The 24770-nt window shown below is 38.4% G+C and overlaps 1 protein-coding gene and 1 pseudogene across 5 annotated transcripts in view; both read right to left on the reverse strand.

Moving 5' to 3' along the window:
* The window catches only part of PPP2R3A (protein phosphatase 2 regulatory subunit B''alpha), a 202596-nt gene that overhangs the window by 128852 nt on the left and 48974 nt on the right, over nucleotides 1-24770 (reverse strand). For all 5 annotated transcript variants that reach the window (XM_075546885.1, XM_075546883.1, XM_075546886.1 and 2 more), the window contains one exon: nucleotides 16647-19113. In XM_075546885.1, the coding sequence (XP_075403000.1) occupies nucleotides 16647-18677 (2031 nt within the window). In that variant the 5' untranslated portion in view covers nucleotides 18678-19113. The remainder of the gene's footprint in view (nucleotides 1-16646; nucleotides 19114-24770) is intronic.
* LOC142444458 (small ribosomal subunit protein uS13-like) lies at nucleotides 447-6522 on the reverse strand (annotated as a pseudogene).

Below are 24770 nucleotides of genomic sequence, written 5' to 3' on the forward strand. Positions count from 1 at the left end.
CAGTTAAAGTTGTACACTTTACTAATAATCAGTTGTGTTTCCCCCAACCTGTTCATGCTGTTTGTACTGTTTATAGTAATTACTCAACTCAGCTCTGTGAACTAATAATTTATGACTATGAAAAAAATAATTCTTTCTACAATTAAAAGAAAAAGTTAAATACCTTATAAAATAACAGTCAAGGCAAACTGCTAAACATACTCAGCTGTAGAATGAGTTATACGTGAGAGAAAGGAGAAAAAAAATTTAATATCTAGTGTCCACATTCAAATTGCTTCAGTACTCATTACAGTAAAGAAACTGAACTAGTAAACAACTGTATTATGTAATTAATTAAAGATTCTAAGGAACTCCATTTATCAAAGTTATTCTAAAAGTAAAAGCTTTGGCTTTATATCAAATAATATTTAAGTAAAATGTTAATGTTTTTATAAAAAATATAATGTTTAGGAAATGTTAAGAATACCTAGAATACACATTTTACACTTAGAATACACTCACATTCATGATACCCTACCATCAATCCTAATCCTATTAGAGCTCTACTGCAATATTTAATAATCTGACAGCTGCTTGTCTAAGTATCTAACCCCTTTGGGGTAAGGTAAAAATTGTATCATTCATTCACTCAACAGTTTGTTGAGTACTTATTATGTGCCAGACACTTTGGCTGGATAATGAGGATACAAAGGTGGCCTCTTCCTTATTGTACCTAGTACCTTGTACCCAGTACAATGTTGGTTGTGAAACCAAGGACAATGATTTGCATTTATTTTCCACAGGTCCCTTAATTTTTAAAGTTGGAACAATGGTAAAAAGCCTGCTGTGCTACACTCTTAACCAAAAAAATATTTTTCCATATCTTCTGATAATAAAATAAGCTGTGACTTTTGATTTACCCAATTGTTACACAAAACATTCAAAGGAGAAAAAATGGATATCTAAAAGAACTAGATGTGGCAATAAGTTCCAAGGGCTAAAATTAGGTTGGTTTATTTGCTTTTTGTTTATTTATATGAAAGTATTTGTTTGATTCTAGAAAGGATTTGAGAATGTTTGTTTCAAGGAGTACATAACTAGCTGAAAGCACCAACATGTGGCTATTTTAAATGTGGGAGCCCATTGTTGTAGCCACTGTATCAATACACCTCTGAGGGTCTTCTTCTTGCCTGATGCTGTCCTTTACCAAACACGATGCTTTTTCCAGGGACCGGTCTTTCCTGACAGCGTGTCCAAAGTACATGAGATGAAGTTTTGCCTTCCTTCTGAGGAGCATTCTGGCTGTACTTCCTCCAAGACAGCTGGTTTGCTCTTCTGGCAGTCCATAGCACTTCTAATATTCTTCAATATTGTCATTATTCAAAGGCATCAACCTGCCTCTTGTCTTCCTTGTTTGCTGTCCAGTGTCCACATGCATATGAGGCATATGAAAATACCATGGCTTGGGTCAGGGGCACCTTAGTTCTCAATGTGACTTCTTTGCTCTTTAACAATTTAAAGAAGTCTTGTGCAGCAGATGTACCAGTGTAATATATCATTTTATTTCTTGTGTGTGTGTATAAACTACTTATTAATAGACAAGGTTGACAGTCTTTATTTCTTCTTGGAACACCAACAGTTCGGCCACGGTGGCCAGAGGTTTTGGTGTGCTGGCCTCGAACTCTAAGACCACATAAGTGGCACAGCCCTGTGGGCGTGGATCTTTTTTAGCCGCTCCAGATCTTCGCGGAGCTTACTGTCCAGGACCCGGCTGTATTTGCCATCCTTCTCACCTTTCTGTCTATTCAAGAACCAGTCTGGAATCTTGTCCTGCATGATGGTGATCACCCACTCAACCTCATCTTCAGTGAGCTCTCCTGCTCTCTTGGTGAGGTCCATGTCTGCTTTCTTACCACATGAGCATATCTTCGCCCCACACCCTTCATGGCGGTGATGGCAAAGGCTATTTTCCGCTGCCCACTGATGTTAGCATTGAGTACTCGCAAAATGTGCTGGAACTTCTCAGGGATTACTAGAGATATGGTGGCGGCAGTGGCAGCGGCGTGTAGACCTCCAGTGGAAGGTCATTTTATTTCTTGACTGGTGCTTCCACAAGCCTTGATTATGGACCAAGCAAAATGAAATCCTTGATAACTTCAGTCTTTTCTGATAGTCTGTTGGTTCAGTTGTGAGGATTTTTGTTTGATGTTTAGGTATAATCCACACTGAAAGCTACTCTTTTTAATCATCAGTTAGGTGTCCCATGTCCTTCTTCCTTTTAGCAGGTTTCAGTAAGTTTTCACTGATCCTCATACTGCTGCCTTCTTTATATATAGTCAAGCTTCTTACTTGCTCAGCAAACACTGAATAAGTATAGTGAAAGGATACAACCCTGAACACCCCTTTCCTGATGCTAAACCATTCAATGTAAGTAAGTTCTGTCAGTCTGTATAGAGGTTCCACATGCACAGTGTTGTTTATGTAGTTTCCCCAGGAACACAATGAAGTGTTGTAGAATTCCCACTCTTCTCAAGGCTATCGTTTGTTACGATCCAAACAGTTGGATGCCTATGTATAGTCAACACAACATAAGTAAACATCTTTCTGATAGTCACTACTTTCACCCAAAATTCATCTGAAGCCTAAAATGATATCCCTCATTCCCTGCTCTTCTGAATCTCACTTGAATTTCTAGATGCTGTGTCAAAAATGTTTTTCAAGGTGCCCTGGTGGTGTAGTGGTTACGAGTGGGGCTGTGATTCGCAAGGCCAGCAGTTCTTTTAAAAAAAAATCATTTTATTGGGGGACCCTACAACTTTTATCACAATCCATACATCCATCGTGTCAAGCACATTTGTACATTGTTGCCCTCATCATTCCCAAAACATTTGCTTTCTACTTGAGCCCTTGGTATCAGCTCATTTTCCTCCTCCTCCCTCATAAACCCTTGATAATTTATTCATTATTTTGCCATATCTTACACTGTCCAACGTCTCCCACGTTTCTGTTGTCCATCCCCCAGGGAGAGGGTTATATGTAGATCCGTGTTCCGTGGGAGAAAGACTAGGCTTTCAACAACCATAAACAAACAGTTAGTCTTGGAAACTCCCAGGGCAATTCTACCTTGTCCTATAAGGTCGCTATGAATCGACATCGACTTGATGGCAGTGAATTTGGTTTTGGTCAGCAAAATTTCACTCTTATGTGATCTTAATAATATTGTGTAATCATTCTGTTCAGGCACTTTTCTTTGGAATGGACACAGACATGGATATCTTGTCTAGTTGTTTGGCCAGTAGCTGTCTTCCAAGATTCTTGGCATAAACTAGTGAGTACTTCCAGAGCTGCATTTGTTGGCACATTTCAATTGGTATTCCTTCAAATCCCGAAGCCTTGTTTGTTTTTTGCTAATGTTGTCAGTGTAGCTTGGGCTTCCTCCTTCAATACAATTGGTTCGTAATCATACACTGCTTCTGGAAATGGTTTGAACCCTAATTTTTTGTTTCTGTATAGTGACTCCTTGTATTCTTTCGATGTTCTTTGATACTTCCTACATCGTTCAGTATTTTGCTCACAGACTCCTTCCATATTGTAACTTGAGGTGTGGATGTTTTCTTCAGTCTTTTAGCCTGAAATATGCTGTATGTCCTTTTCTTTTGGTTTTCTAACTCCATTTTATTAGAATGTTTTACTTCATCACCTCATTTTATTTTATGTTGCACATATTATTACATTTTACGTCATCACCTCAATATGCCTTTTGAAACCTTCTGTTCAGTACTTTTACTTCATTTCCTCCATTGCTTTAGCTACTCTGTGTCCAAGAGCAAGTTTTAGAGTCTATTCTGACATTCATTTTGATCTGTTTTCTTTCTTTCTTATTTTTTTAAAGATAATTTTACTGGAGGCTCTTACAGCTCTCATTATAATCCATACATCAACTGTATCAAGCATATTTACACATATGTTACCATTATAAGTTTCTAAACATTTACTTTCTATTTTAGCCCTTGGTATCAGCTTCCCTTTTTACTCTCCCTCCCTCATGACCCCTTGATAAATTATAAATTTTCATATCTTACAACGACTGTCTCCTTTCCCCTGCGGTTTCTTCCCCCTTCTTTTCCCCACCGACCCCTAACCCTCATTTCATTGCCCCTCCCATTTCTGTTCCTGAGGGGTTTATCTGACCTGGATTCCATGTGCCCTGAGCTCTCAGCTGTACCTGTGTACATGCTCCAGCCTAGCCCACAGTGAGAGGCAGGACTGGAGTCATGATAGTAGGGGGTGACAAAGCCTCAAGGAACCAGAGAAATACTGTGTGTCTCATTGGTGCTACACTTCACACTGGTTGATTCATCTCTTCCAATCCCCCCATGTTCTCAGCAATACGGTTTTGATTGTTTGTTTGTTCATTCTGGGTCTTCTGATACCTGATTCCATTGACACCTCTTGATCGCACAGGCTGGTGTGCTTCTGTGTGGGCGTGTTGCTTCTCTGCCGGATGGCTGCTTGTTTAAGTTCAAGCCTTTATGTCTCAGATGCTGTATCTTTTGATAATTGGATACCATCAGGTTTTTTCACCACATTTGCTTGTGCACCCATTTTGTCTTTAGCAATCGTGCAGGGAGGCGAGCATCACAGAATGGCCAGGCTGTTCGAACAAAGTGTTCTTATGTTGAGGAAGAGCTTGAGCAGAGACCTGAAGCCCATCCACTTCCTCAATGTATTGCCATATAAATATATGTACATAGGCCAATACCTCTATTTTTATGAATTAATGTATTCACATAAGTGCACAATTATGTTCATACCTCTATCGATAGCTTTGCTTCCTAGATATTTTCTGTTTTCTTTCACCTTCCTCCTGCGCACCCTCACTTGTCCTTCTTCCGCCTCTAGTAATTCCTCTCAGCTAGATTGCTGTTGCTCCATCACCCCCAGGCTCTCTACGTCCTCCTCATTGTTGATTATAATTCCCTCGTTGTTCCCCTGTCTATGACATAGTTTGCTCACTTCATTCCCATTGCTTTTTCCTTGGGCCTCCTTCCAATGTCTATCTTATATCTGTAGGCAAACCAACAGTAACATAGACAATACAAAAACAAAACAAAATGTTGAATAAAAAGAGAAAAATATATAAAGAAAAATAATTTTTAAAAACCCCAAAGAGCATAGATAGTTCCAGGTCTGTCCACTGACCTTTATAACCTTTATAACTATCTCCCCACCAGTCCTAGGGGGTTCAGGGTACTGCCTCCTAGCCTGGTCTATTTGGGGCGCTCCTCAGGGGCTTTGCTCTTTTCTGTCTTATGGCAAGAATTTTACTTTCTTCAAGTATGATGTTCTTGATACCATCCTACAACTGATTAGTATTTAATGTGTCAAACTGAGATGGCCTCTAATTCAGGTGAGATACACTCAAGGCCCTATTTTGGCTCTTGTTAGACATATTTTTAATTCTATTCAACTTGAATTTGAACTCACCATAGGAGAAATTAATGATCTGTTTCATATTCAGTCCCTGGACTTGTTTTGGCTGATATTTGGCTGATTTTTCTTCTAAGATGTAGCTAATTTGAGTCCTGTATATTATATCTGGTGAGGTCCACGTGTATCATTCCCATTGATGTTGTTGAAAAAGGTGTTTGCAATGAAGACGTCTTTGCTTTTGTAAAATCCTATCATGTGATCTCCAGCTTCATTTCTCTCACAAGGCCAACTTTTCCCACTACTGGTCCTTCTTTGCTCCCAATGTTCCTATTCCGTTTCCCAGTAATTATCAATGCATCATAACTGACTGGATTGCCTGATCAATTTTAGGCTGAAGTCAGTATAATTATTCAATTTCCTTATCACTAGTTTTAGTGGTTGGTACGTAAATTTGAGTATTAGTTTTATTAACTCAGTGGTTCTCAACCTGTGGGTCACGACCCTTGGGGGGGGGGTTGAATGACTCTTTCACGGGGGTTTTCCGATTCATAACAGTAGAAAAATTAGTTATGAAGCAGCAACAAAAATAATTTTATGGTTGGAGGGGTCACCACAACATGAGGAACTGTATTAAAGGGTCGCTACATTAGGAAGGTTGAGAACTACTATATTAACTGGTTGGGGTTCCTTGTAGAAGTAAATTATACTATTATAGACAACACTGTACTTTAACAGATCTTGAAATGTTCTTTTTAATGATGAATACAATGCCATTTCTCTAGAATTTGCCATTTCTAATATAACAGATCATGACTGATTCAATATGGCCAATACTAGTCCATTTCAGCTCACTAATGCCTACAGTATCAATATGTGTTTCATTTCATTTTTGATAACTTTTAACTTTCCTATATTTATACTTTTTACATTCCACATTCCAATTATTTAATGAACATTTGCAGCTGCTTGTGCTTATTTTGAGTCACGCCCCGCAGGCAAATGGAGGTCCTAAAGCTTTGTTCCGTCCTCGCCATCTCAGGGTTGACTCTACTTTGGGGAGGCAGCTCTTCCCGAGTCCTATTTTCAGTGTTTCTAACCTGATGGGCGCATCTTTCGGCACTCTATCTGACACTGTTCCCCTGCTCTTCATAAGGTTTATAGTGGCTCATTCCTCAGAAGTGGACTATTCCTTTTTGTTCTTAATTTGGACTCTCTGCTGAAACCAATTTTTTTTTTTCACTAAGTGTGACCCTGCTGGTATAACTTCAACTGTCACAGCACATGAAAGTAACCATGTTACAAAATATAACTTACAATATCACAGCACATGAAAGTAACCATGTTACAAAAAACTTACAATACTGGTATAACTTACACTATCACAGCACATGAAAGTAACCATGTTACAAAAAACTGACAGAGGGGCTTCTTCAATGAGAAGCACTAAGTACAGAGGAATTTTGCTGCATATCCTAACATGACCTACAGTCCACTCTCTTCTCATAAGGGGAAGTACAATTCATGGGAAAGGGTAGTAAGAGGGAGAAGCAACTTCTGAGAGGAAGTTGTCCCTGGAGGGGCTAGCCAGAACGAATCAGAGAGTGTAGGGCTAACACACAGGTTATAGTCCCTTTGGGAACTGGAAAATTAGGAGCTGTGTGCGGTTACAGTGGAAAGAGCGAGACGTAAGCATCTGCCCACTCTTTCTGGAATAACCTCAAGAGCTTAAAAAAATTTTTTTTATCCCTCTGCAACATCTATAAAGACCATCCTAACAAGATAGATGTCCATCATTAGGGACTTCCTGAACAGTTATCTGTATCTCTATTTGACTTAAAGAAAACTAATGGGTATACATTGTCTCAAGATGCAGGGTGTTTTGTTTGGATCATGCACTCAACCTGGCTTTTCAAGGCAAGTGTGATAAAAGCACACAATAGATTGGTCCGATGATGGGAATATAGCAGTTGCTATCTTGAGAGCCAATGGTCCAGGCTGGCATCTCTTTCCTGCCTTATAATTCCATAGGTCTTGCTCCAGAACTAGCATTCTTGGGCAATGGCAATAATATTTGTCAAAAAACAATATACAAAACAAAATATATCTAGAATGAGTTCTGCACGCAAGGTTTGATAGGTTTACTAGCCTCTTTGCATGTGATCCTAAAATGAAGAGCCTTTTTAGCCCCCCACCAGTAACTTGATGAAGAAAAATGCTCCCTTACCGTCTTCAGAGACCTAAAGGAGAACTCTAAGGAGTAAGTCTAGGAAGGCCTACACCCTGAAGGAAGGTGTTATTATGAAAGAGAGATGGAAGAAAAAAAGTGTGTGAGACCCAGCACATTCCCCTTTAGTAGAAATCATTTTTGGAGATTTAATATAAAATTCAGGATGGATTTTTTAGAAGAATTTTATTAATCCTCTCATAATCCCGTTTCCCCCCCTATGAAAATGAATATACAATGTTAATTTTCTCTGTCTCTGGAAAGAATCAGCTCCATGGGACACATTAAGCAAAAATATGGGCTGACTGCACGAGTTACAGAAAGTGATTTTAAACATACGCTTAAAGTAGTAAACCACTTATTCTGACTTAAGCATGAGAGTGACTAGTATTTTTTATACAGCTTTGTGGCCAAACAAGTCTAGCCTTTTATTTTATATACCAATGTATAAAGTCATTCACTAAAGTCAGTTGAACAGGATTGGGGAGACTGAGGCAGTGCCCTCAGTTAAGGCCTTGGTGTTAAGAACTAATTCAGGCAGTAAAGCTTCAAGGAACTGAGGTAACGGGAATACAAAGCACGGCAAAGCTTGGAAATGAATGCGGCTCTGTAAACTATACTGCAGTGAGCTGACAGAATCAGGATCAGAAGACAGCAGAATTACTCTGAAATGATACGAAAACATTTTGCTCAAAAGATGATGTGGGAAAAAACATTCAATAGGAGGTTCTTTTATATCAGAAGGGTACTTCCAAGAAAATGAAATGGGTTGTTTTGAAAAATTTTTTAATGCTAAATCAAAGCTTCTCTTTGTCCACACAAAAACTTGACCATGTAAAACAACATTATTTACAATAGTTTCAAAATGGAAACAATTTAAATGTCTACCAAAAATGTCTATCAAATGATGGGAAAATGAAAAGTAGTTTATCTAAACAACTGGATATTATTCAGCACTAAAAAGGCACAACAGTGATACGTGCTATACTCTGGATGAATCTTGAAAACATTATGTTAAAGTACACAGATACAAAAAGATATGCCATGACATGTCCAGAAGAGGCAAAGTTATCGGGCAATGAAGCTGACTATTGCTGTCAGAGACTGGGAGGAGGAGGAAAAGGGTAGTGTTGAGTATGGATAGTTTTTTCATGACGAAAATGTTCTGGAATTAGATTGTGGTGATGGTTTCACAACCTTGTGTATATTCTAAAAATTATTAAATTTTGTCCTTTAAAAGGGTAAATTGTATGCATGATACTTCAATTAAAAATACATAATAAAAAGGCCTTTCTCACATGGTGGCTCTTAACTGGCAGAAGAGGCTAAAATACTAACATTAATGACAGACTTACTTCATCACCATAAGCCTTCGGAAGGAAATTGACTATAGAGGAACTAGCTAATACTTTTGTGGTAGTCAGATGATTTTTTGTCACCTAGACAATTCTGGCAAGGAATAAAATCAAATCTGCAGTCTGATGCTGTGTCTTTGAGGCTGTGGCCTACTTTTAAGCAGGGACCCTGTCCCCACCCCCTCTCCCTTCACTTTGCTTGCAGCGCCGCACCCCCGCACCCCCCACACACATACACACAAACACCAAGCTGCCAGTCCTGCCACGTTTCCACCAGTCTTGGATACACACGACTCTGAATCCATGGACCTGTGATCTTCCTGCATTCTGCATCATTGCACGTGGCTGCGGGAGTCTGACGAGGGACTTATGGACTAGTTTTGGACTTAAAGACTTGAGTTTGCTTTCTTGATACAAATTACTTCTTGATATAAAGTTCTTTCTTACACATATAAGGGTGTCACTGGATTTGGTTCTCTAGTCAACCCAGTTTAACACAATGCATTCTAAAATTTTATATACGTTTCCTTTTTGCTCCAATGTGATATTTCTTTAGTTAATGAGTTGTTTTATTTTAATAATGTTATTTTACTCTAAATAATACGTCCCTGGGGTTGGGAGAGATGCAAGGAAGTGATTATCTACAAATCTATGGTTTCTTTGTTCCTACTCTACTCCTACAGCCTTCTCCTCACTGGATTCAATAAAATAATTAAGCATAATTATGACAGAAATCAAAGGAGCACTTTTGTGTCTTGCTTTATGTTGCCTCTGAAGGATAGGTAAACAATTCATGACTAATAGCAAAAAGAACCAATAAATCTAAAATTTTGCCTTCAAGTATTCCTAAAACATGGCTATATGTTCTTCTGGGTGTGGACATGACTAAGAGCCTTAATATTATAATATTATAATATTATAATGTATAATCATTCTCAGATGTCAAAACAGAAGGCTAGGATTGATGGTCAAGGACCCTGATGATAAGTGAGCATTATGTTGCACATTTAACAACTGATGAAGCCATATTTCTCAGATGCCAGAGCCACCCCCCCCAAAGTAAACAGCTCAACTGGGGTTTCCAAAAGTAGGTCCATGAGTCAGCATACTAGAAGAACCTATGAAATCTAGTCCAGGTTAATTTTTATTTGCTGGACATTTCATGGGAAATGGTAGAACGAGGATTTAAAGGTCTGTATCTGACTCTCAAGCCTTATAGGAAATTAAAGCCGATGCAAGGGCTGGCATAGCTGAAATTATAAACAGGATCAGTTTATATTGGTAAATCTATCAAATTCCTAAAGATGGTCACTTAATATAAAGTTTAGTTTCAAGAGCTTCATCAAGCCTAGTTACATTGAAGAAATCTCTTAGGGTATATTATATTAGAAAAATTACCTTGTATTTAAAAATATTTTTTTCTTACAAAAGAATGTGTGAGGAAAAATTTAAATACTACTGCAATATTTAAATTTAATACTACTCAATTTAAATACTGAAATACTACAAAAATGACAATAATTAAAAAATATATATTTAGCACCCATTAGGACTAGTCACCATTTTGTTTTGGGATATAGCTGAGAGTCTAACAGGTAAAATTCTTGACATTTTATACCCATTGAGATATTATTTCAGTTACCCATTTGTTGTTTTAATTTTAACAGCCTCCTCATCACTAGAACGTACGTTCCGTCAGAGCAAAGAATAAAATAGTAAATGAGAGAATGAATGGCAGAGCTGTGCGTGTGCACACAATTTCAAGTAGTGCATAGAAAGGCTTCACTAAATATAAATGGTAAAATCTGTGAAAAATAAAGCTTCACCCTTAGTTAACGCTGTGCTAACATCAGCAATGGTCCCTGAGTAAATGAGTTGGCTAAGAGTGTTCTAGCTTTAATTAAATATTTAGCTCCTCCAGAAAATCTTCCTTGAATCCCTTCTCTGAGTTCGTGTTGCACCTTACCTATATTTCTCACCACTTCCATTACTTTCTATTTGTATCACATATCTCCACTCTCATACCTGTGGGCTCCATTGAAGCTCGTTACATGTTTGGCTCATATGTACTCTATGCTATGCATAGTAGTTACAAAAATCTACAAATGCTTACACCATAAGAAATATGTGATTCTTAAGCACGTTGGCAACCTTCATTTTGCCTATCAAGAAATAAATGTACTGATTATAAGTGATCATTGAAATAGATTTAGCTGAAGTCCACCTTTGGCAATATTTTGATAGTAATTCGACTCTTCTGTCCCAACTAATAAACTATTACTTGAAAACAATGAATTTCTAATTCATACCTTTTACTGAGTCAGGCAGGTTTCTCCCTCAAGTAACTGAAAAATTCAAGTTTCAGTAGATGTAAATGTTAGCATTGCTTTTTTAAAAGATCTTAAAAGATCTTCTTTATTCATCTTAAATTCTTCTCCCTTCATCGAAAGCTCCCATACTTTCCCTTCTTTGAATTAAGTCAAATAGTAATAGAATTGTTTCCCCTGGCTTTATTTCACTAAAACTAAGTGAAAACAAGTTTCAAGGGAGAATAGGGCTTATTATTTTACCTTCTCATCAATAATTAATGTGCTTCTGCTAACAACAGATAAAAATGACCATACTACCATCCACTGAAGGCAATAAAATACCACTTATGATACCATGTATTATGGGCAATATAGGTTCTAAGTATTTTAAAAGTTATTCTTCTCCATGTCAGAGTAAGTTCTTCGTAATTCACTCAAATTCTTCATCATGAAACCCTCTGGGACCTCCGACACTGTCCCACTTGCCCTCCTCCACAAACTGTTCTTACTTTTGCTCAACTCACTTTCAGGCCCATTTGTTATTCTGGAACCTATAGACTGGTTCCTGGTATGTGGAGGGGTTGAGAAAAGTCATGTTCTGAAGGTTTATTTTCTAGCCATTGATATTGATAACAACACACTAAGAAAGTTTTATGGCTGGGCTCGTGCGTAAAGAAAGGGAAAGAAGATAGAAGATGAGATGGAAGCCGAGTGAAATAGAAAAGTTGGTGCTAGCATGTGAATATGGAGATGAGGGGAGAAAAGTTATAGAGGCCAGAATTCACAATGAAGAATTTTGAAACTTTTGTTTTTTACTCTACTAGTAGAATATTTGAAAAATCCCCAACCATACGCAGTTTTTGCTATTGATCTGTGAATGTTTCCAGAATTTTCAATACCTTTAACAAAACATTAGACTGAATTTTATCAAAAGTGTATTTTGACTGAACTATGAAATAATATTTTGACAGGAGTCAGGAAATGGCTAGATGGTAAATAATTTAGGCTTCGTGGTCTCTTGCACTTATTCAACTTGGCTGTTGCAGCACATAAGCAGCCACAGACCACATGTAAACTAACAGGATTAGCTATGTTCCAATAAAACTTTATTTACAAACTCAAGCAGAGGCCAGATTTAGTTCCTGGCCGCAGACCAATATTCTCTTCATCTCTCAATATACTCCTAGTATTTTTTATTTGGTTCCCTTTCCCAATAGAGGTTTCAACTTCATTTATATTATATCCAGAAAACAAATATTGCTCACTCTTGGGAAAATATTTTGAAGTACATATTAAAATAGTGACAATATAAAATATTAACTAATCTGTCTTCTTATGGATAATTATCAATGCCATTTAAAAGTACTTCTTTTATATGAACATTTTAATTAAAACATTTTGAATGATTAATTTATTTTTAGCTGTCTGAAAGGTTAAGACAAAACCAATTTAAAATTCATTCTAAAAAACAAATCATAAAAAAATAAACAAATCAGACTTTCCTGTTTAAGTCTTCTTTCGCTCCTTACTTCCTCATAGTCTCTTTAACATAACATACAAGGTCTTTCATAAGTACCTCACTTTCTTACTTCCTACCACTTTCCATCCACTCTCTCTCTAAAAGCAAAAAAACAAACAAACAATGCTGTTTCCATAGCAACATCATGATTAAAAAGAGTAAAGCTTTAATAATTTCATTTTACTTGGATCTAAAACCAATGCTCATGGAAGCAGCAGTCAAGAAATCATTCAACATATACTGAGCAAATCTGCTGCATGAAGCTTCTTTAAAGGACATCGTGCTTGGTAGAGAGTCAGTAAAAAATAGGCAGACCCTTCACAAGACAAGTTGACACATGGGCTGAAACGTGGTAATTGTGAGGCTGGCACAGGACTCGTGATTTAGTCGGTGTTTTATTCTATTGTACATAGGGTCATTATGAGCTGTAACCAACTCTATAGTACCTAAGATAGCATTTTCCATATAGGTATTTGGATAGTAAAATAGAAAAACTTGTATGGGGCCATAAACATCAACTTCAGGATCCTGGTTCCCTCTGAAAAGGAGAGGTATGGAGGAGTGGTGGCCTAGGGATTTCAATATGAGATTTAAAAAATATATAACGATAATGAAAATAGTAAAAGCAGATATTTGAAGGCTATAGGAATATGTATGGATTTGATAAGGCTAAACAGTAGATGGTAGATAGTAAAAATGTTTTAAAATATCAATCACTGTACCTTTTCTATGAAATCTTATCAACTTTTACTTCATTCTGTGATATTGGAACTTATTTAAAAGACTGGCAGGAGACTTTCTATAAGATTTTTTTCAGTTCATAGTTATGTAAAAATGAGGAAGCTCAGTTCATTTAGAGTCCAGTGAAACAGGGCTCTCTACTCCTGTGTACAGTGTCGTCTCAGAGACTCCCAGGAGCAGTTTCTACTCTGTGCTACAGGGTTGCTATGAGTCAGCAGCGACTCCCTGGCAGTGAGTTTGGCTTTGGTCCCATGAAGATTTGCTGTCTCTGAAACATGTGAGTGGGAACTGACTGGACAGCAGTGAGTTTGGCTTGGGGTTTTGGCATTTAGATAGGGGTGTGTCGCAGGAAACCTGTTCACAAGCTAAGCCCGGGGCACAGGAGAGGCATAAGACTTGCTCTTGGATAAAGATTCGCATTTTCTACTTTAACTGTAGTTCATTTCTCTCAGAAGATTTTTAACCCCCTTTTCACATAACAAAAGGTACACAGTAAAACTCAAAGGGCTCCCAGTTATAACTGTTGAGAGATGGAATAGGTCACAGTATTGCAATACTGTATTGTGATAACGCCTTTGCTCATAATTGGCAGAGCTTATTATGTCATTATCATTTTGAGGTTATTAAATAGTTTTTCCTTTAGAAAATGTGTATTAAGCACAAAAGCATTGCCTGTACACATGAAAAGATTTTTTTCCTTTATTTTTGAGGTTTTTCTAGTATAGGAAAAAAACTTTTAGTAGTGAATTCCTACAGTTTTTCCCCCAATATTGACCCAAGTTCATAGAAATATTAATATTTGTAAAGAAACAAATGAATCTCACAAACAAATTTCATTAAAATATTCAATGAATGCTTGAGGTTAATTAGATCCAAACCACCATTTGATAACCTGAAATATGTATTGTTTTAAACTTCAGTGTTGCTAGTAACTGCACAGAGAACCCCCACCACTAAATGAACACCAGGAAAAAAATTATTCATCTGACCACAATATTCTTCCCCTGCTCAAAGAAAAATTCTAATGAGAATGGCTAAGGTAATATGTAACTGGTTTTTTTTAATGTGGCCTCAAATCTGTCATCTCTCATAGCCAATTGGCTTTTAAAACATTTACTAGATGGTATTTAAGCATAGAGTCTGATTATGGACTCACCACATAAATTATGAAATAAAACACTACTACTATCACTGTATGTCCTATCCTCAGTTTCCTTTTGCTCTATCTTGATGTCATCATTGTTCCAAACATAGCACTTTTTTCATGCTTTTGGCACAACTGTACATACCTAAGTAATACATCTTATTCTATAACTTGTTTCCTGTTGGCTTAGCTGCATGTCTCTGAATTCATACATGCTGCTATCTACAGCACATCCATGTAGTAGAGGTAGTGTTCCCCAAATATTCTCCGTACTGTTTCTCAGTTTAGGTAAAAAGTGATCACACTTTGAGCAGAAATGAAATGTGTCACGTCTGCAATAAAGCAATTAAATACATCATCTCTGTCTTCCCCTTCCTTAGTGAACTCATAACCACAGATTCCAGATGGGGCAGGTGTAAGAACATGTTGAACTTGTAACATAAGCAAGTGCTAACACACATGCATACAAATGGATAGAATATTTACTTTCTGTGATTACTGGAAAGCACTACTTGCAGTAATGGGGCCTTCTGAAGACACTTCTAACTCTAGATGATATTTTCACTTGCATTGAAGGTCTCCAAAAAAACCCCAAACAAACCAAACTCCCTGCCATGGAGTTGATGCTGACTCATATGACCTACCACACTAAGATTACTTTGAACCGTGCTTACGTACTGTTTTAGGTATATTGGTTTTGTCACCCCAATTAGATTGTAAACTGTCCTCTCTTTACACCACACCTTACATAGGTCTGCAGAGGCATGGGGTAATAAATGCTCTATTGGTTAACTGAGAAGCATAGAAACAAACATTAAATGCCTACCTTTGTGGAAGAATGGCCTTCTGGTATATTTCCATAAGATTACAGTTATTGAAAATCCCTAGGAACACAGTTCTACTCTAAAACATGTGAGGTCAACAAGAGTCAGAATTGCTCAATGGCAATGGGTTTGCTTGTTTGTGTGAGCTCTTTACTGATTCCATTATATGTTGTTGTTGTTGTTGTTGCGTGACTCACAACAGCAATCTTAGGTATAACAGAATGCCACCCTCACTAGGGTTGTGTTTGAACCTATTGCAGTCACTATGTCAACCCATCTCTATTTACATGAGGCCACTGAGGTTACCGGTAAGTGCATTTCCTTTGGTCACCCAGTTAAGATGAAAGTTGGATAAGGCGAGAAGGCAGAGTAAGAGCAACCAGTCAGCTTGGCTCTAAATCTTTTCCTTTTAATTGTGAACCCATCCCTAGGGTAGAGCAGGAACTTTGTTAGAACATAAAATAACGATCAAAATAGTTACCAGAGGACAAGGCAGTTTGAGGAGGTAGCAACAGGAGTGGGGGGTGTGGTGTGGTGTGCACTCTGCACCTCAGGAAGGCATTTGTTTGTGAAATGGTTGCTTTTGGAAGACTACTGCCCAGAAGCAAAGGTGTTTGCTTCCTTTGGGTAAAAACCTACCTCCTCCATGCCACCCTAAGTGCAGACTACACAGTAAATTGGGGTGGCTCTCTCACAACCTTTGAGGTGTATTACAAGAATCCCAGCCTCATCATCTTCCTTCCAAGTTTTGTTTGGACGGTTTCTTTTCTCTTCTTGTACATCTGGGTGCAGTCTTGGTGGGAGAATATACTATAATATGGATCATGTCTACTCCTATATGTGTTTATTACTAGACCTCAACCAGTCTTTTTTTCGCCCTCCACCTCTTTCTGTAGGATTACTATATGCAGTCGTGCACTTTGTATGAATATGTTAGAAAGCTACAGATCTATTTTGTACTTTTTATACTGTTGGATATTTATAATCAAAACTTTTACTAGGGTACTGAGTAAATGTACTCTTACTAGAAAATAAAAACAAAACAGAAATAGTTTTCATTTATAAATTTTGCAAATTTCTTTTTATGTTGTTCAAGACTCACGATTTTGGGGTCTTACCTTGATCACCTCTGGAGTTTGTTGAATCAGAACCATTGAAGTTGTATCTTTGGCTTTATCACCAATGGGACTTCTACAGACTGATGGATTGACCTGGGAAGAAGTTGTTAAGGTTTCCTGTAGAATCTGCATCATTTCCTTTTCCTGTGATAGGCTCCCTCTGCCTGATTTGCAGTCAACTAATTCTTGAGCAAAGTCTTCAATGCTTTCTAGAATTCGAAGTAAGAGAGCTCGATCCTCTTCTTCTATTTTGTGTCCATTGGTTTCAATGATCCTTGTTAGGCAGGAAGGTGAGACTTTCTCTGACGGTGAAGAAACTTTAGATTTGGGCTCAAGATCTACAGGTGAAGTGACTTTAGAGTTAGGCTCCTGATCTACAGGTACCTGTGCAGTCAGGTGACTCTGACATTTTACAGAATTAGAGTTTTTACCATTGGAAAGTGGCTCCCTTAGAGAGGTCTCCATTCTTTGTGAAAAAGACTCTAAATCCATTAACAGTTTATCTATCTCTTCCTGACTGTTAGGATTCATAAAATCTCTGTGGTCTCTTTCTTCAAATTTAGGAACTTTTGGGTTAAAGTCTTCCTCAGATAGATTAACAACTGGTTTCTCAAATATCTTACCAATGTCATTTTGCACGGAGGCAGCACACTGTTTAATATGAGTTTCATGGTCTGAAAATTCTGCTCGATCTTGATTTCCCTTTACTAATTCGTGATTGGGTCTATTTTTTGTCTTTTGTTCTTTGTCTAGTGCTTTCTTTCCATCTGATTCTTCTTCAATGTAAAGAGTCTCCATTAACTCAACAGAGGAAACATTTTCCAAAGGGTTCATGGTTGATGGCTGTGATTGAAGTTGGACAGCTTTTGGAATTCTGGGATCATTTACCTCTAAGTTATATACTGAACTTGTGGAGTTGTTCGGAATAACTTTCGTATTGTCCATTTTCCTAGAATTGTGATTATCATTTTGCAGTTCAATCGTCTGAAACCGTCCAGACTCAGGGGCTGAGAGCTGGACAACATCTTCATATTTAGGTGGCTGCTCAGTGCCAAATATTGGGGAGAATGGAGTCAGTTGTAAACTAGGCATATTACTGACCAATTCTGTTAAATCTATGGCTTCATTATGTCCAGAGTGCACAAATTCAAATGGTAACTTCTTCAGATAGGATGATAATCTGGTCATTACATTCACATAGACAGTTTCAGAGCTAGCTATTGCATCGTGACCATTTCCTTCATTGATGCTACCCCCTGACTTTTTCTTTATGCATTGCTTTATGATGTCTGTGCATTTTTTTAAATCCTCAGAACATTTCAGCAAAATGTCTAAACACATTTTGATGTCGGTACCAGAAGAAAAGTTATCTAGTTTGTGTTTTTCCAAAATCTGAGTAACCAGGTCTTCCTCGGAGAAATTTTGGAGAAACATGGAAGTCAGGGTCAGATCAAGTGAGCTTCTATGAGACAAAGATTTTTCCTCCATTGAGGCACTCCGGAGTAAACCAAAGGATGGGGCATTTCCATCATTGTTATAATGACCACAGAGCAAGTCAAAATCAACCGACCGCCTATTAAATGCATCCGACTTAACTTTCCTTCCCTTTTTATAAGCGGCATGGTTAGAGTTTTTAAGTTTTTCAAGGGAAAATTCTTTTATTTTTCCACTGGCAAAACTGATTGCTTCTCCTGCGATGTCCTTTAAGTTACAGGTGCTCTGGATTGCGGACCCTTTCCTGATCCGGGGCACACCTGTGAGGGCCTGATGAGCATAGTCACTTTCAGCTGAGGAAAGCCCATTTTCATGGGGTAGAAACACAGAGTCCAGGTTGCCGTCTTTGAACTGAGACACAGGGATATGCAAGAGGTCTGCACAAACACTATGATGTACCACAATGCAGTCAACACCATGCGTGAAGGGGTGGCAGGGTCCAGTGCAATAATGTATAGCCTGCTCAAGACGCCGGTCTATCACCACACTGCTGTAGTGGTTCACAGCACTAACCACAAGTCTGTACGCTGCTGCCATGATACCAAATCCACTTCGTGGTGGAATTTTCTAGAACTCCAGTTTCAAGTAAATTTTCCAAATTGCCACTTAGTTAAAAATATATGATGGCAGTATTCAGTGGATTCTTGCAAATATAATGCTTCTCCCATAAGGAAAACCATTCAAATATGAGGTTTTGTCAAAATACAGTAGTGGCTGCACATGTGTATTAGCAAGTCTAATAATTTACAGTAAAATATCAATCATGATTTTGTTTTATTTAGTACTATCATTGCATTTCATTATTATTTTTGTGGAAGAATATCAACATTTAGGTCTTCAGCAGTTCTATAATGCAGAAATTTATTGTCATGAATTTGCATCCATCAATCTTAGTTCAGATTATAGCAGTATTGTGACAGCAGAGTTCTTCCAATGTTTTAAGTGATCCATTTTTCTGTGACTGATAAAAAACCTATAAAAAAACAAAAGAACAAGAATTAAAAGGGAATTTCCTCACAAGCCCTTCAGCATTCAATTCCATCCACCTACCATCTTACACTCACTACTCCTGTTCCAGCCGTCTGCTCCCACCAATGTAGTTCTCCAGAGACTGCCAACACACAATACTTGCTGCTGATTCTACACCTTCCTCTACGCTTGAAAATCACTGTCCCATCATCTTCTTTTCCTCTGAGAAGAAGGACAGCCTTCATCCCATCCTCTCAGATCTTGTCCCCTATAGACACTTCTTTCTCTTAATCCAGCAGACAAAATGTAGTTATTCTCTTCTCGAAGCAATGCTTCGTTTTAAAAACACTTTGTAGTTGCTATCCATTAAAAAAAGGGCAGAGGTAGGTTCTATCAATTCATTCTGTGACCAAATACAAAGTGCCTACCATGTGCTAGGGACTGTTCTAAGCAGAGATTAAAACAAAGTCCCTATCTTACGGAGCTCGTAATCTCGTTAGAGAAAGAGAAACATGTAAGTCAACAGATACCAGATGGGGCTAGTGCTATGAAGAAAAATGAAGCAGGCTAAGGATTTAGAGAGATGTGAAGGTGCTGTTTCATAAAGATATCAGTGCATCTCAATGAAGAGATGCAAAATTCAGAGAGCAGGTCAAGGAAGTGTTTTCAGGTAATATATCTCAGGCAGAGCAGCCATACATGCAAAGGAGGTGGCAGCACATCTGATTTACTAGAAGGCTGACAAGAAGCTACAAAGTAGAGCTGAGAAAGCCAGGAAGCACAGTTGTAGGAGATGAGGTCAGGAAAAGAAGGCAGGAGAATGTAGCTGAAGCAGGAACTACGCACTCGAGAGAGATGAGATGAGTTTGACTTCTATTCTGAGTATGTTCAGAAACAACTGATGGACCCTGAGCGGAGGAATGAGAGGTGTAAATGGATAATTTTGGCTGTTTTGTTCAGAGGGGACTTTGGAATTGCAAGATGAGAAGCAGGAAAACAAGTTTCAAGCTACAATAAACTAGGTCAAGACTGGGTGGCTTGGCTGAGCAACAGGGCAGACATATAAACAGTAGTTGCTGGATGTATTTTTTAAAAGTTTTATTGGCACACAATTTACATATCATACAATTCAATACTTCAATCATATAAGGAAGAAATGTACAATCATTACCATATCAGTTTTAGAACGTCCTCCCCACCCCTGGTTAAATTGCCTTTAAAATGAGTTGTGCAAACCATTAGCTCTAGTGCTCCCTCCCCTCCCTCCTTCATTTTTTATTCCTGCAATCCCCTGTCACCTACTCCCCAACCCTGTGTCCCCTACCAACCCTTGTATCCGTTATTATCACTGTGCCTCCACCCTTCTTGTGCATCACAAACTGGGAAGCCCAACACAAACATGCTGGATGTGTTTTGAAAGTCAAGTCAACATGATGAACAGAATGGAGGGCATTATCGAATAGAAAAATCAAGGACAATTCAGTAAAAGGGCAATTTGTTAAAAACTAATGCAAGTGGTCTTGCAGTAAAAAAATAAAAAGTTATCCATTTAATTTATGAGAAATAATATTTTATTGTTTTCATTTGTGTTTCCTTGGAGCTAAAAAATGTGCTTATCTATCTTGTTTTCTTTTTAGCAAATTGTCTACTTATGTCCTTTGCCCAGTTAGGTATTAGAGACTTGGTGAATGTAGAAATCAGTTAATTCATAGAAAACCTTTTCTTGAGTTGAATTCTTTTATTACTTAAAATATACTTTCTGGCAGTTTAGATCTAATGATTAATGTTTATGTTCCAGTAGTATACTGTTGTAATTATTGTTTTACTTGGTTTTAGTATCTGAAATTCCCTCTGAACTCCCCAGTTATTTATTTTCTCTCTTCAAATACTCTGTCTTAAATGTAGCTAGTACAACTGAAAACCTGAGTTTTAATTCTGTTCTAAAGAACTGATTAAAAATTTAGGCCTCTGAGTTGACATTTTCAAAGTAAATGGGCAGTAGAGAGCAGAAACACGAATGCCAGACTACGTGGAGCGCCACCAACGATCAGTGAGACGTTCACAGTCTAAAATGATTTGAGTTTTTAAAAAAGGACAAAGAAGTGAAAATCAATTCCCTGATGTTTAGTTCAGACCTGGCGTGTCAAATTCTGTATTTTAAATCAGACCATGATTCAACTGACACCCAAGTGTCTAGCTGGAGACCAAGACAGGGAATCTAAACCTGCTATTCGCAGTGAGAGATAGAATCTGATTTGGAACCAAAATGTTATCCTGCGTCTCTGAGTGAAAGTAAAGTGGCATGAGTTTGAATTTCAACTCGGTCTTTTACAGTCAGCTATATGACCTTATACAAGTTGGTTAACCATGTCATGCCTGCTTCACCTGTAAACCAGGTATTAAGCATATCTATTTCAGAGCTTGAAGACATTATGTTGACAAAAGTCATTCACAAAATGGTAAATATTGTATGATCTCATTGATATAAAAATATAAGAGCAGAACATTTTAGAAGCGTAACAATGATGGCTTGACACAGTAGCTGTAACAGTGGGCTCAAGCATAACAGTTCTGATGAGGGTGCAGGACCAGGCAGTGTTTCATTCTGCAGCACACAAGGTTGCTATGAGGCAAAACAGACGCAAACACACCTAACAACAACAATAACAATATTAGCGGTTACCAAGAGGGAGAGGGTAAAGGAGGTGGTTATTGCTTATAGAGTACCAAATTTTGTTTTATACTGATGGGAAAATTGAATTAAGGGGAGGGTTGCATAACCAATTAATGAAATTGTTGTCAATAAATTATATACCTAATAATCATTGAATTGGAAAAATTTCTCTGATAGAAATATTTATAATGAACAACAACAACAAAAATCTAAAGTAACAGCTATAGCTGCTTACATATAACCAAACATCTGGGATTTGCTTCCAAGATTTGGTGGTTTGGTTCATGGGCGTGGTTTCAGGGGCAGCCCAGTTAATTGCCCAAATAACTTGTACCTTCAAGTTGTTGAATAGTTCCTAAGGTCTTACATCTTGCAAGGCACAAGAACTGCTATTTGCCCGGAACAACAGAAGCAGAGTTAGGAGCAGGAGAAAGAAATGGAAGGTGTGGCTATTTGCCTCTTTGGCAATAAGACCATAAAAAATGGAAGCCCAGCGACCAATACTGAGCATACGGATGACTGAACTTCAAGCATTATGCTCTTATAAGTCCTCTCTATCTGGGATCAAGCTGACAAGACCAACTTGAAAGATCGGAGAGAAAACGTAGGGGGCAGTGTCAGACAAGGTGGATAAAAATAGTTGCACACTGAAAGAACGTACACTGAATTGTACATGTAGAAGTGGGTGAATTGGTATTGTTTTGCTATATGTTCTCAACAACAAAAATTAAAATGTATTATTTTTTAAATCCTATGGGAGGGAGTGGGGAGTAGGGAGGGAGGGGAAAAAAAGAGGACCTGATGCAAAGGGCTTAAGTGGAGAGCAAATGCCTTGAAAATGATGAGGGTAAAGAATGTACAGATGTGCTTTACACAATTGATGTACGTATGGATTGTGACAAGAGTTGTATGAGCCCCTAATAAAATGTTAAAAAAAAAACCTTACAGACTATATAAAGAGTAAACCATAAGGTAAAGTATGGGCTTTATAATAATATATTACCTGGGTTCAACTGTAACCAATGTGCACACAAGTGCAGAACTCGCAACTTCAAAAATCAGCACAATCACTGTGCTGATTCCGACTCACGGGGACTTTACAGGACAGAGTAGAACTGCCCCTGTGGGTTCCTGAGACTAAATCTTTTTTAAAAATTTTAAACATTTTACTGGGGGCTCATACAACTCACAACAATTCATACATAAGTCAATTGTATAAAGTGCATTTGTACATTCATTACCCTCATCATCTCAAAACATTTGCTTTCTACTCGAGCCCTTGGTATCAGCTCATTTCCCCCCTGCTCCCTCCATCACGAACCCTTGATAATTTATAAATTATTATTTTGTCATATCTTACACGTCTTACATCTCCCTCACTCACTTATCTGTTGTTTGTCTCCCAGGGAGAAGGTTATATGTAGATCCTTGTAATCCTTGTAATCAGTTCCCCCTCTCTACCCCACCCTCCTGTTATCGCCACTGGTCCTGAAGGGATCATCCGTCCTGGATTCCCTGTGTTTCCAGTTCCTATCTGTACCAGTATACATCCAGGTAGAATTGGGATCATAATAGTGGGTGGGAAGGAAGCATTTAGGAACTAGAGGGAAGTTGTATGTTTCATCGTTGTTACACTGCACCCTGACTGGCTCGTCTCTTCCCCGCGACCCTTCTGTAAGGGGATGTCCAATTGCCTACACATGGGCTTTGGGTCCCCACTCCACACTCCCCCTTATTCACAATGATAGGATTTTTTTTGTTCTTTGATGCCTGATACCTCATCCCTTCAACACCTTGTGATCACAAAAGGCTGGTGTGCTTCTTCCATGTGGGCGTTGTTGCTTCTGAGCTAGATGGCTGCATGTCTACCTTCAAGCCTTTAAGACCCTAGACTCTTTTGATATCTTTTGATAGCTGGGCTCCATCAGCTTTCTTCACCACATTTGTTTGTGGACCCGCTTTGTCTTCAGCAATCATGTTGGGAAAGTGAGCATTATGCAATGCCAGTTTAATAAAACAAAGTATTCTTGCATTGAGGGAGTACTTGAGTGGAGGCCCAATGTCTACCTGCTACCTTAATACTAACCCTATAAATATATGCACATAAATCTGTTTCCCCATCTTCATATATAAATATATTTACATATGTACATGCCTTTATTTAGACCTCTAGAAATGCCCTTTGCCTCCTAGCTCTTTCCTGTTTCCTTTTACTGTCCTCTTGTCCCACTATCATGCTCAGCCTTCATTTGGGTTTCAGTAATTCCTGTTACATTAAAATCCCTACCATTCCTCCCATACCCTCCTCGCCACCGATTTGGATCAGTTGTTGTTCCCCTGTACCTGAGTTTGTTAACACCACTTCCTTCCCCCCGCACCTCCCCTTTCCCATGTCCCCCCAGAACTGTTGGTCCCGTTGTTTTCTCCTCCAGATCACTCATCCAGCCTATCTTATTTAGACAGACCTGCAGAGATAATAACATGCACAAAAACAAGATAAAGCAAAACCAAGAAACAAAAGAAAACAAGAAAAATCCAATGACAAAAACAAAACAAAAAACACTACACAACAACAACAACCAAAAAAGAAAAGCTTGTAGTTAGTTCAAGGACTGTTTGTTGGCCTTTAGGAGTGTTTGCTGGTTGAGTCTGATGGGGTGCCAAGCCTTGGCCCCAAAGTCTATTTTTGGTACACCCTGGGGACTTCGTTGCTCTGTTCCCTTTGCTGTTCTTTCACGCCCTTAGTGTTTTGCTTTGGTGTGGTGGGATCAGATCAGGCGGCATTCCCACACTGTGTCTCCAGTGTTGTCCCTTGTAGGGTTAAAGGTCAGTGAAGGTTGTCGTGTCTCAGTGGGGCTGGCCATAAGGTCTTTGTGGATTGGCTGCTCTGAGTGGGAATATCATCCTCAAGGGTTGGTGGGCCAGAATGTGCTCCACTCTCTTCCTCCCCATTCATATGCTCCCATGTGCTCTCCTCAGACATATCC

The sequence above is a fragment of the Tenrec ecaudatus genome, chromosome 4, assembly GCF_050624435.1.
Source record: "Tenrec ecaudatus isolate mTenEca1 chromosome 4, mTenEca1.hap1, whole genome shotgun sequence".
Classification (NCBI taxonomy): domain Eukaryota; kingdom Metazoa; phylum Chordata; class Mammalia; order Afrosoricida; family Tenrecidae; genus Tenrec; species Tenrec ecaudatus.